The sequence below is a fragment of the Lonchura striata genome, chromosome 33 (genome assembly GCF_050655825.1).
Source record: "Lonchura striata isolate lonStrDom1 chromosome 33, ASM5065582v1, whole genome shotgun sequence".
Taxonomy (NCBI): domain Eukaryota; kingdom Metazoa; phylum Chordata; class Aves; order Passeriformes; family Estrildidae; genus Lonchura; species Lonchura striata.
The window spans coordinates 6,790,068-6,803,184 of NC_140735.1; the positions used below are offsets into that span (position 1 = coordinate 6,790,068).

Below are 13,117 nucleotides of genomic sequence, written 5' to 3' on the forward strand. Positions count from 1 at the left end.
CCCCCATTGGCCGCCGCGCCGCCGCCCGCTCCTTATATGGAAAACAAGCCACGCCCCCTCTCCCCCCGCCCCGCTGTTTGCATAGCGCTCATTTGCATAGCGCTCATTTGCATGGGGATAATTTGCATAGCGCCGCCGCGCTCGCGGCATGAAGGCGCGCGTGATTTGCATAAAGGCGCGCGTGATTTGCATAAAGACGCGCGTGATTTGCATAAAGGCGCCCCTCATCTCCCTAATTACCCCCGGCCCGGCTGGTTAATGAGTCCTGCTCAAGAACGAGGCTCATTTGCATAATGAGGGTTGAGCTCGCTTTATTGGGTTTGGATAAACACGCCCCCTCACACACGCGGAACTGAGGGTAATTTGCATAAATTTGTTGGCCACGCCCCCCCCGCCCCGAGGCCAAAAATTCCAAAAAAGTCCCAAAAAAGCCTCAAAATGTCTGAAAACCCCCAAAAAATGTCCCCAAGACGCCCCAAAAAAGGTCCCAAAGTGGCCGAAAAAAAAGACAAAATGTCGCAAAAAACCACAAAAATGGCCCAAAAAAATCCCCCAAAATGTCCTAAAAATGTCAAAATGTCCCAAAAAAACCCACAAAAATATCCCAAAAAACCCTCAAAATGTCCTAAAAACGTCAAAATGTCCCCAAAGCCCCAAAATTGTCCCCAAAATGTTCTGGAATGTCCTCAAAATGTCCCCAAATATCCCCAAAATCTCCCCAGATGTCCCCAAATGTTCTGAAATGTCCCAAAAATGTTCCAAAAATGTCCAAAAATACCCCAAAGATGTCCCAAAATGTCCCAAATGTCCCAAAATTAACATAAAATGTCCCTAAAATGTCCCAAATGTCCCCAAAATTCACCCAAAATGTCCCCAAAATGTTCCAAATGTCCCAAAATTCACCCAAAATGTCCCAAAAATTCACCCAAAATTCACCCTAAATGTCCCAAATGTCCCCAAAATTCACCGAAAATATCCCAAAACTTCACCCAAAATGTCCCTAAAATGTCCCCAAAATTTCCCAAATGTCCCCAAATTCACCGAAAATTTCCCAAAATGTCCCAAAAATGTCCAAAGATACCCCCAAATGTCCCCAAAATTGTCCCAAATGTCCCAAAATTCACCCAAAATGTCCCAAAAATTCACCCAAAATTTCCCTAAAATGTCCCCAAATGTCCCCAAAAATGTCCCCAAAATTGTCCCAAATGTCCCCAAAATTCACCCAAAATTTCCCAAAAATGTCCCCAAAATGTCCCAAAAATGTCTTCAAAATGTCCCCAAAATGTCCCAAAATTCACCCAAAATGTCCCCAAAATGTCCCCAAATGTCCCCAAAATTCACCCAAAATGTCCCAAAAATGTCCTGATACCCCAAAATGTCCCCAAAATTGTCCCAAATGTCCCAAAATTCACCCAAAATGTCCCTAAAATGTCCCAAAAATGTCCCCAAAATGTCCCAAATGTCCCAAAATTCACCCAAAATTTCCCTAAAATGTCCTGATACCCCAAAATGTCCCCAAAATTGTCCCAAATGTCCCAAAATTCACCGAAAATGTCCCCAAAATGTCCCTAAAATGTCCCCAAACGTCCCCAAAATGTCCCAAAACGTCCCCAAAATGTCCCCAAAGCCCCGGAATTGTCCCCAAAACGTCCCCTCAGAAGTCCCAGATGTCGCCCAGCCCCGCCCGGGCGTGGCCGAGGCCGAAGGCGCCGAGTCGGCGCCGCTCCGAGCGGCCGGCGCGGCCCTGGAGCTCCACCTGCACCTGGCGGCCACCAAAACCTTGGTGGCCACCAAAATTTGGGGTCTGGAGGTCACCAAAACCTTGGCGGCCACCAAAATTTGGGGTCTGGTGGTCACCAAAACCTTGGTGGCCACCAAAATTTGGGGTCTGGAGGTCATCGGGGCCACCAAAACCTTGGTGGTCACCGTGGCCACCAAGATTTGGGGTCTTGGGGTCATGGTGGCCACCAAAACCTTGGTGGTCACCATGGCCACCATGATTTGGGGTCTTGGGGTCACGGTGGCCACCAGAATTTGGGGCCTGGTGGTCATCGGGGCCACCAAAATTCTGGTGGCCACCAAAATTCTGGTGGTCATTGTGGCCACCGACCCCACCGTGGTGGCCACCAACCCTTTGTCCACCACCACCCCTGCAGCCACAACCACCTTGGCCACCACCGCAGTGACCACCACCACCATCTTGGTGACAACTGCCGCCATCTTGGTGGCCACCAAACCCATCTTGGCAGCCACCGCCGCCATCTTGGTGGCCACCAACCCCTTGTCCACCACCCCGGTGGCCACCGCCGCCATCTTGGTGAGAACCACCACCATCTTGGTGGCCACCAACCCCTTGTCCACCACTCCGGTGGCCACCGCCGCCATCTTGGTACCCACTGCCGCCATCTTGGTGGACACCCCCGCCATCTTGGTGGACACCACCGCCATCTTGGTACCCAGCGCCGCCATCTTGGTGGACACCGCCGCCATCTTGGTGGCCACCAAACCCATCTTGGTACCCACCGCCGCCATCTTGATACCCACTGCCGCCATCTTGGTACCCACCGCCGCCATCTTGGTACCCACCGCCGCCATCTTGGTACCCGCCACCCCCATCCCACCACCTGCCCTCGGTGGCCGCCCGGAGGTCGCGCTTGCCCAGCGCCAGCCGGGGCCGGCCTCGCTCCAGCGCGGCCAGCAGGCCGCAGGCCATGCACAGCCGCCCGCTGGCGGCGCCGCCGCAGCGCCCGCAGGCCCCCGGCGCCGCCGCCGCCCCCGGCGCCGCGCCCAGCGCCAGCCGCCGGCCCGAGTGCGCCAGGGCGGCGACCGCCGCCGGCCGCGCGGCCTCCAGCTCCTTCAGCAGCGCCCGCGGGTGGCCGCGGAAGGCCAGCGGCGCGTGCCGGCACTCGGCGCTGGCGTAGGGCAGCCCCAGGAAGTGGGCGTAGAGGACGATCTCCTTCTGCGCCGCGTGCCGCAGCGGCTTCAGCCGCGGCACCGCCGGCCACGGCGCGGCCGCCTCGGGGGGTTCCGAGGGGGTCTTGGTGGGTTTCCTTGGGTTCTTGGTGGGTTTTCTGGAGGTTTTGTTGGGTTTCGTTGGGTTCTCGTTGGGTTTTGTTGGGTTCTCGTTGGGCTTTGTCAAGGTTTTAAGGGGTTTCGTTGGGTTCTCATTGGATTTTGTTGGGTTCTCGTTGGGTTTTGGGTTCTCGTTGGGTTTTGTTGAGTTCTCATTGGGTTCTCTTGAGTTCTTGTTGGGTTCCATTGGGTTTTTGTTGGGTTTTGGGTTCTCATTGGGTTCTGTTGGGTTCTCATTGGGTTCTGTTGAGTTTTTGTTGGGTTCTGTTGAGTTCTTGTTGGGTTCCATTGGGTTTTCATTGGGTTTTGGGTTTTTGTTGGGTTTTGTTGAGTTCTCGTTGGGTTCTCTTGAGTTCTTGTTGGGTTCCATTGGGTTTTTGTTGGGTTCTCTTGAGTTCTTGTTGGGTTCCATTGGGTTTTCATTGGGTTTTGGGTTCTCGTTGGGTTTTGTTGACTTCTCGTTGGGTTCTCTTGAGTTCTTGTTGGGTTCCATTGGGTTTTCGTTGGGTTTTGTTGAGTTCTCGTTGGGCTCCATTGGGTTCTCATTGGGTTCTGTTGGGTTCTCGCTGGGTTCCGTTGAGTTCTCGTTGGGTTCCGTTAGGTTCTCATTGGGTTCTGTTGGGTTCTCGTTGGGTTCCGTTGAGTTCTCGTTGGGTTTCGTTTGCTTCTCACTGGGTTCTGTTGAGCTCTCATTGGTGCCCACAGTGGCCTCATCGGTGGCCACGGCGCCGTTGGTGGCCACGGTGACCTCCTTGGTGGCCCCCGAGTCCTCGTTGGTGGCCACGGTGGCCTCATTGTTGTCATTGGCCACATTGACCGCCTTGGTGGCCACAGTGACCTCATGAGTGGCCATGGTGACCTCATCAGTGGCCATGGTGCCGTTGGTGGCCACATTGACCTCGTTGGTGGCCACAGTGCCATTGGTGGTCCCAGAGACCTCGTTGGTGGCCACGGTGGGTCCATTGGTGACCACGGTGGGTCCATCAGCGTTGGTGGCCACCGTGGCCATGTTGGTGACCACAGGAGGTCCGTTGGTGACCACGGTGGGTCCATCAGCGTTGGTGGCCACCGTGGCCACGTCGGTGGCCACAGGAGGTCCGTTGGTGACCACGGTGGGTCCATCAGCGTTGGTGGCCACCGTGGCCATGTTGGTGACCACAGGAGGTCCATTGGTGGCCATGGTGGGTCCATCAGCGTTGGTGGCCACCGTGGCCACGTTGGTGACCACAGGAGGTCCGTTGGTGGCCACGGTGGGTCCATCAGCGTTGGTGGCCACCGTGGCCATGTTGGTGACCACAGGAGGTCCATTGGTGACCACGGTGGGTCCATCAGCGTTGGTGGCCACCATGGCCGCGTTGGTGGCCCACCAGGGCCCGCCGGTGGCCCCCCAGGCCTCGTTGGCCGCGCGCCGCAGCCGGGCGACGTCGCCGCGCAGGAAATTCATCAGAACCGTCTCGGCCACGTCGTCGGCGTTGTGGCCTGGGGGAGGGACCACAAGTGACCACTGGTGACCAGGAGTGACCACTGGTCACCAAGAGTGACCAGTGGTGACCAGCAGTAACCGTGAGCAACCAGCGGTCACCAGGAGTGACCAGGAGTGACCACTGGTGACCAGAAGTGACCACTGGTCACCAAGAGTGACTGTGAGTGACCAGCAGTGACCAAGAGTGACCATGAGTGACCAGCGGTCACCAGGAGTGACCAGCAGTAACCATGAGCAATCACTGGTCACCAGGAGTGACCACAAGTGACCAGTGGTGACCAGGATGGACCACGAGTGACCACGAGTGACCAGCAGTGACCAGGAGTGACCATGAGTGACCAGTGGTGACCAGGATGGACCACGAGTGACCACGAGTGACCAGCAGTGACCAGGAGTGACCACAAGTGACCAGTGGTGACCAGGATGGACCACGAGTGACCACGAGTGACCAGCAGTGACCAGGAGTGACCATGAGTGACCACTGGTGACCAGGATGGACCACGGGTGACCACGAGTGACCAGCAGTGACCAGGAGTGACCACAAGTGACCAGTGGTGACCAGGATGGACCACGAGTGACCACGAGTGACCAGGAGTGACCAGCAGTGACCATGAGTGACCAGTGGTCACCAGGAGTGACCAGGAGTGACCATTGGTGACCATGAGTGACCAGTGGTCACCAGGAGTGACCAGGAGTGACCAGCAGTGACCACTGGTGACCTCCCAGTACAAACCAGTGACTTCCCAGTAAAGGAGAAGAACTTCCCAGTAAGGACCAGTGACCTCCCAGCGCCCTCCCAGTACAAACCAGTACAAACCAGTACAAACCAGTACAAACCAGTGCTCACCAGCGGCGATCCAGTCTGTGACCAACTCCCAGCCCCTCCCAGTATAAACCAGTTTATCCCAGTATAAACCAGTTTATCCCACTCCATCCCAGTTTATCCCAGTCCCTCCCAGCTCTCTCCCAGTTTATCCCAGTCCCTCCCAGTCCATCCCAGTTTGTCCCAGTGCCCTCCCAGTATAAACCAGTCCCTCCCAGTTCCCTCCCAGTCCTGTCCCAGTACTCACCAGTCTGCTCCCAGTATAAACCAGTGCCCTCCCAGTATAAACCAGTACAAACCAGTGGCGATCCAGTCCGCGCCCATCTCCCTGGTGGCGCGCTCCAGTCCCTCCCAGTTTATCCCAGTTCCCTCCCAGTCCCTCCCAGTCCATCCCAGTTCCTCCCAGTCCATCCCAGTTTATCCCAGCTCCCTCCCAGTCCCTCCCAATCCTGTCCCAGTACTCACCAGTCTGCTCCCAGTATAAACCAGTGCCTCCCAGTACTCACCAGTGCAGTGGCTCCAATCCCTCCCAGCTCCTTTTGAGCAACTCCCAGTCAATCCCAGTCCATCCCAGTCCCTCCCACTCCCCTCCCAGTCCATCCCAGTCCCTCCCACTCCCTTCCTAGTCCATCCCAGTCCATCCCAGTATAAACCAGTCCCTCCCATCACTCACCAGTAGCGATCCAGTCCGCCCCCATCTCCCTTGCCGCCCTCTCCAGCGCGGCGCCGAGCCCGTCCACGTCCCACCCGAAGATGTCCCGGTGCCCGACCAGTCCCTCCCAGTGCCTCCCAGTACAGTCCAGTTCATCCCAGTGCCCTCCCAGTTTATCCCAGTTCATCCCAGTGCCCTCCCAGTGTATCCCAGTGCCTCCCAGTACTCACCAGTAAAGTGGCTCCAGTCCTTCCCAGTCCCTTCCACTCACCTCCAAGTCCCTCCCAGTCCATCCCAGTCCCTCCCACTCCCTTCCCAGTCTATTCCAGTCTATCCCACTCCCCTCCCAGTATAACCCAGTGCCCTCCCAGTACTCACCAGTACAGTGGCTCCAGTGCTTCCCAGTCCATCCCAGTCCATCCCAGTCCCTCCCACTCCCCTCCCACTCCCTCCCAGTCCATCCCAGTCCCTCCCACTCCCCTCCCAGTCCATCCCACTCCCTCCCAGTCCATCCCAGTCCCTCCCAGTCCCCTCCCAGTATAACCCATCACTCACCAGTAGCGATCCAGTCCGCCCCCATCTCCCTGGCCGCCCTCTCCAGCGCGGCGCGGCGGAAGACGCCGCACACGGTGCAGCGGCTGCGCCCGGCCAGCGCGGCGCCGAGCCCGTCCACCTCCCACCCAAAGATGTCCCAGTTTATCCCAGTCCATCCCAGTGCCCTCCCAGTTTATCCCAGTCCATCCCAGTGCCCTCCCAGTCTATCCCAGTTCATCCCAGTGCCCTCCCAGTCTATCCCAGTGCCCTCCCAGTACTCACCAGTAAAGTGGCTCCAGTCCTTCCCAGTCCCTTCCACTCCCCTCCCAGTCCCTCCCACTCCATCCCAGTCACTTTTTACCAACTCCCACTCCCTCCCAGTTCCCTCCCAGTCCATCCCAGTCCCCTCCCAGTCCATCCCAGTCTATCCCAGTCTATCCCACTCCCCTCCCAGTATAACCCAGTGCCCTCCCAGTACTCACCAGTACAGTGGCTCCAGTCCCTCCTGCTCCATCCCAGTCACTTTTTACCAACTCCCACTCCCTCCCAGTCCATCCCAGTCCCTCCCAGTCCATCCCAGTCCCTCCCAGTCTATCCCAGTCCCCTCCCAGTCCATCCCAGTCTATCCCACTCCCCTCTCAGTATAACCCAGTGCCCTCCCAGTACTCACCAGTGCAGTGGCTCCAGTCCATCCCAGTCCCTCCCAGTCCCTCCCACTCCATCCCAGTCACTTTTTACCAACTCCCAGTAACTCCCAGTCCCTCCCAGTCCCTCCCAGTCCATCCCAGTCCCTCCCACTCCCCTCCCACTCCCTCCCAGTCCATCCCAGTCCATCCCAGTGCCCTCCCAGTATAACCCAGTGCTCACCAGTAGCGATCCAGTCCGCCCCCATCTCCCTGGCCGCCCTCTCCAGCGCGGCGCGGCGGAAGACGCCGCACACGGTGCAGCGGCTGCGCCCGGCCAGCGCGGCGCCGAGCCCGTCCACATCCCAGCCGAAGATGTCCCAGTTTATCCCAGTGCCCTCCCAGTCTATCCCAGTTCATCCCAGTGCCCTCCCAGTCTATCCCAGTGCCCTCCCAGTACTCACCAGTAAAGTGGCTCCAGTCCTTCCCAGTCCCTTCCACTCACCTCCCAGTCCCTCCCAGTCCATCCCAGTCCCTCCCACTCCCTTCCCAGTCCATCCCAGTCTATCCCAGTGCCCTCCCAGTCCCTCCCAGTCCATCCCAGTCCCCTCCCAGTCCATCCCAGTCTATCCCAGTCTATCCCACTCCCCTCCCAGTATAACCCAGTGCCCTCCCAGTACTCACCAGTACAGTGGCTCCAGTCCCTCCCAGTCCCTCCTGCTCCATCCCAGTCACTTTTTACCAACTCCCACTCCCTCCCAGTCCCTCCCACTGCCTTCCCAGTCCATCCCAGTCCCTCCCAGTCCATCCCAGTCCCTCCCACTGCCTTCCCAGTCCATCCCAGTCCCTCCCAGTCCATCCCAGTCCATCCCAGTCTATCCCAGTGCCCTCCCAGTATAACCCATCACTCACCAGTAGCGATCCAGTCCGCCCCCATCTCCCTGGCCGCCCTCTCCAGCGCGGCGCGGCGGAAGACGCCGCACACGGTGCAGCGGCTGCGCCCGGCCAGCGCGGCGCCGAGCCCGTCCACATCCCACCCAAAGCTGTCCCAGTTTATCCCAGTTCATCCCAGTGCCCTCCCAGTTTATCCCAGTTCATCCCAGTGCCCTCCCAGTGTATCCCAGTGCCCTCCCAGTACTCACCAGTAAAGTGGCTCCAGTCCTTCCCAGTCCCTTCCACTCACCTCCCAGTCCCTCCCACTCCATCCCAGTCCCTCCCACTCCCTTCCCAGTCTATCCCAGTCTATCCCACTCCCCTCCCACTCCATCCCAGTCTATTCCAGTCTATCCCACTCCCCTCCCAGTATAACCCAGTGCCCTCCCAGTACTCACCAGTACAGTGGCTCCAGTCCCTCCCAGTCCCTCCCAGTCCCTTCCACTCCATCCCAGTCACTTTTTACCAACTCCCACTCCCTCCCAGTCCATCCCAGTCCATCCCAGTCCCTCCCAGTATAACCCAGTGCCCTCCCAGTACTCACCAGTACAGTGGCTCCAGTCCCTCCCAGTCCCTTCCACTCCCCTCCCACTCCATCCCAGTCACTTCTTACCAACTCCCAGTCCCTCCCAGTCCATCCCAGTCAATCCCAGTCAATCCCACTCCCCTCCCAGTATAACCCAGTGCCCTCCCAGCACTCACCAGTACAGTGGCTCCAGTCCCTCCTGCTCCATCCCAGTTACTTTTTACCAACTCCCACTGCCCTCCCAGTCCATCCCAGTCCCTCCCAGTCCCCTCCCAGTATAACCCATTGCTCACCAGTAGCAATCCAGTCCGCCCCCATCTCCCTGGCCGCCCTCTCCAGCGCGGCGCGGCGGAAGACGCCGCACACGGTGCAGCGGCTGCGCCCGGCCAGCGCGGCGCCGAGCCCGTCCACCTCCCAGCCGAAGATGTCGCGGTGGGAGACGACGGCGAGCGGCAGCGGCAGCGCGGCGCCGGCGGCGCGCAGCACCCGCAGCGCCTCGTCCCGGTAGCCGGCGATGCCCTCGTCCACGGCCAGCAGCGCCAGGCGCAGCCGCAGCCGCCGGTTCAGCCGCGCCAGGAGCCGCGCCAGCACCGCCGAGTCTTTGCCCCCCGAGGACGCCACCGCCACCGCCTGGCCGGGCAGGGGGCGCCCCGAGGGGCGCGGGGGGGAGTGCCGCAAATTTTGGGGGGGGTTCTTGAAATTTTGGGGGGGAATCTCCAAGTTTTGCGAGGGAATCGGGAAATTTGGGGGGAAGTTCTCGGTATTTTCGGGGGAAATCTCGGGGTTTTGGGGGGATATCCCAAGGTTTTGGGGGGAATTCTCGGTATTTTCGGGGGAAATCCCCAAATTTTGGGGGGAATTCCTGAAATTTTGGGGGGGGTTACTGAAATTTTGGGGGGGAATGGTGAGATTTTGGGGGAAATTCTCGGTATTTTCAGGGGAAATCGTGGGGTTTTGGGGGGGAATCTCCAAATTTTGGGGGGAAATCCCGAGATTTTGGGGGGAATTCTCGGTATTTTCGGGGGAAATCCCCAAATTTTGGGGGGAATTCCCCGAATTTTGGGGGGGGTTCTTGAAATTTTGGGGGGGAATCTCCAAGTTTTGCGAGGGAATCGTGAAATTTGGGGGGAAATTCTCGGTATTTTCGGGGGAAATCTCGGGGTTTTGGCGGGAAATCGGGGGGTTTTGGGGGGAAATCCCCAAATTTTGCAAGGATATAGTGAAATTTGGGGGGAAATTCTCGGTATTTTCAGGGGAAATCGTGGGGTTTTGGGGGGAAATCCCCAAATTTTGTGAGGGAATAGTGAAATTTGGGGGGAAATTCCCAGTATTTTCAGGGGAAATCCCGGGGTTTTGGGGGGAAATCCCGGGAATTTGGGGTTGAACCCCAGAATCTTGGGGTGGAACCCCTGGATTTTGGATATTTTGGGTCAGAACCCCAAGATTTTGACTATTTTGGGTCTGAACCCCAGGATTTTGAATATTTTGAGGTGGAACCCCGGGATTTTGACTATTTTGGGCCGGAACCCCGCGATTTTGGGTCTGAACCCCAGGATTTTGGGTCTGAACCCCAGGATTTTGGGTCTGAACCCCAGGATTTTGACTATTTTGGATCGGAACCCCAAGATTTTGACTATTTTGGGTCTGAACCCCAGGATTTTGGGTCTGAACCCCAGGATTTTGACTATTTTGGATCAGAACCCCAGGATTTTGACTATTTTGGGTTGGAACCCCGGGATTTTGGGTCGGAACCCCAGGATTTTGAATATTTTGGGCCGGAACCCCGGGATTTTGAATATTTTGGGCCGGAACCCCGCGATTTTGGGTCAGAACCCCGGGATTTTGACTATTTTGTGTCAGAACCCCTGGATTTTGACTATTTTGGGCCGGAACCCCGGGATTTTGGGTCAGAACTCCAGGATTTTGAATATTTTGGGCCGGAACCCCGGGATTTTGGCTATTTTGGGCCGGAACCCCGGGATTTTGGCTATTTTGGGTCAGAACCCCGGGATTTTGGGTTGGAACCCCGGGATTTTGGGCCGGAACCCCGGGATTTTGGGTCAGAACCCCAGGATTTTGGCTATTTTGGGTCAGAACCCCGGGATTTTGGCTATTTTGGGTCAGAACCCCGGGATTTTGGGCCGGAACCCCGGGATTTTGGGCCGGAACCCCCCAGTCTGGGGGCGCGCAGCCGGGCCCCGGCTGCAGCAGCGCCTGCAGCACCTCGGCCTCGAAGGCGCCCACGAAGCAGCGGCGGCAGAAGGGCAGCAGCGAGCGCGAGCGCAGCAGCGCCGCCGGCCGCGCGCAGCGGCTGCAGCGCGGCGGAGCCATGGCCTGGAAAACCAAAAAAAAAACGGGATTTAGGGCTGGGAAAAACCAAATTCTCCAAATCGAGCGAAATCGGGGCGAGGTTTTGAAAAAAATCGCGTTTGGAAAGAGTAAAATCCCGATGGGAATGGGGTAAATCCCACCCGGGATGGGGTAAAAGCGGGAAAAAGTCACTCAGGAAAGGCCAAAATGTTGTGGAATTCCCAAAAATTCACTGAGGAAACCCCAAATTCTCCGGGAATGTCCCCAGATCTACGCAGTTCCTCCCAGACCCCCCCAAAGATCTCCAGGATCCCACAAATCCCCCCCAAATCCCCCCCAAATCCCCCAATGGTCCCTCGCAGACACCCAAAATCCCCAAATCCCCCCCAAAATCCAAAATAGTCCCTCCCAACCCCCCCAAAACCCCCCAAAACCCCCCAAAATCCCCAAATCCCCCCCCAAATTCCCCAATGGTTCTTCCCAGACACCCCCAAACCCCTCATGAACCCCCAAAATCCCCCCCAAAGCCCCAAATGGTGCCCCCCAAACCCCTCAGGACCCCCAAAATCCCCCCTAAACCCCCCCAGATCACTCAGGACCCCCAAATTCCCCCCACACCCCCCCAAATCCACACCAGACCCCCCCAAATCCCCCCCAAAGCCCCAAATGGTCCCCCCCAAACCCCTCAGGATGCCCCAAATCCCCCCCAAAATCCCCAAATCCCCCCCAAACCGCCCAAAATCCCCCAAATCCCCCCCAAAATCCCCAAATAGTCCCTCCCAGACACCCCCAAAACCCCCAGGACCCCCCCAAATCCCCCAGTGGTTCCTCCCAAACCCCCCTCAAACACCTCAGGACCCCCAAAACTCACCCAAACCCCTCAGGACCCCCCAAATCCCCCTCAGAACCCCCAAAATCCCCCAAAATCCCCAAATCCGCCCCAGATCCCCCAAATCCCACCCAAATTCCCCAAATGGTCCCCCCCAAACTCCTCAGGACCCCCAAAATCCCCCCAAATTCCCAAATGGTCCCCCCCAGACCCCCAAAATCCCCAAATCCCCCCGAATTTCCAAATGGTCCCTCCCAGACCCCCTCAAACCCCTCATGAACCCCCAAAATCCCCAAATCCCCCCAAAATCCCCCAAATCTCCCCCAAACCCCCCCCAGACCCCCCAAAATCCCCCAAATCCCCTCCAGGCCCCCCAAAATCCCCCAAATCTCCCCCAAACCCCCCCAGGACCTCCCCAAATCCCCCCCAGACCCCCCAAAATCCCCCAAATCCCTCCCAAATCCCCCCCCAGATCCCCCAAATCTCCCCCAAATCCCCCCCGGACCCCCCCAGGACCCCCCCAAATCCCCCCCAGACGCCCCAAAATCCCCCAAATCTCTCCCAAATCCCCCCCAGACGCCCCAAAATCCCCGAACCCCCCCCCAACCCCCCCAGGACCCCCCCAAACCCCCCCCAGACCCCCCAAACCCCCCCCAGACCCCCCAAAATCCCCCAAATCCCCCCAAACCCCCCCCAGACCCCCCAAAATCCCCCAAATCCCTCCCAAATCCCCCAAATCTCCCCCAAATCCCCCCCGGACGCCCCAAAATCCCCCAAATCTCCCCCAAATTCCCCAAAATCCCCCAAATCTCCCCCAAACCCCCCCCAGACCCCCCAAAATCCCCCAAATCTCCCCCAAACCCCCCACCAGACCCCCCAAACCCCCCCCAGACCCCCCAAATCTCCCCCAAATCCCCCCCGGACCCCCCCAGGAGCCCCCCAAATCCCCCCCAGACCCCCCAAAATCCCCCAAATCCCCCCCAAACCCCCCCAGGACCCCCCCAAAATCCCCCCCAGACCCCCCAAATCTCCCCCAAATCCCCCCCAAACCCCCCCAGACACCCCAAAATCCCCCAAATCTCCCCCAAATCCCCCCCAGACCCCCCAAAATCCCCCAAATCCCCCCCAAACCCCCCGAGGACCCCCCCAAACCCCCCGAGGACCCCCCAAATCCCCCCCAGACCCCCCAAATCTCCCCCAAATCCCCCCCGTCCCCCCCCGTCCCCCCCCGCCCGTACCCGCAGTGGTCGCGCCCGCCCGGGGCCGCCTCACGCGCCGTTCCCGCCCTGCCCCGCGCGCGCGCGCCGGCCACGCCCCCTCCCGCCGCGACCA

At 58.7% G+C, this 13,117-nt stretch overlaps 1 protein-coding gene across 3 annotated transcripts; it reads right to left on the bottom strand.

The window, feature by feature from the left end:
• Positions 1–285: 285 nt before the first annotated feature.
• CTU1 (cytosolic thiouridylase subunit 1) lies at positions 286–13,109 on the bottom strand. Of its 3 annotated transcripts, XM_085564499.1 has the most exons (3): positions 13,024–13,109; positions 8,940–10,980; positions 286–4,551 (listed from the first exon to the last, which is right to left on the bottom strand). In XM_085564499.1, the coding sequence occupies exons 2-3, from the start codon at positions 10,975–10,977 to the stop codon at positions 1,655–1,657; spliced, it is 4,935 nt and encodes a 1,644-aa protein (XP_085420625.1). In that variant the 5' UTR covers positions 10,978–10,980; positions 13,024–13,109; the 3' UTR covers positions 286–1,654. The 3 variants fall into 3 exon arrangements, with proteins under 3 accessions (XP_085420625.1, XP_085420627.1, XP_085420626.1); XM_085564501.1 differs by lacking the exons at positions 8,940–10,980; positions 13,024–13,109 and adding an exon at positions 6,586–7,319; XM_085564500.1 differs by lacking the exons at positions 8,940–10,980; positions 13,024–13,109 and adding an exon at positions 6,052–6,291.
• Positions 13,110–13,117: the final 8 nt, after the last annotated feature.

Bases quoted from the DNA above. Each gene is read 5' to 3' on its own strand.
- CTU1 (XM_085564499.1), bottom strand. From the start codon at position 10,977: ATGGCTCCGCCGCGCTGCAGCCGCTGCGCGCGGCCGGCGGCGCTGCTG. The intron at 4,552-8,939 runs GTGAGCAATGGG...TCCCTCCCCCAG, and splicing joins GGCGGACTGGATTGCTACTG to GCCACAACGCCGACGACGTG.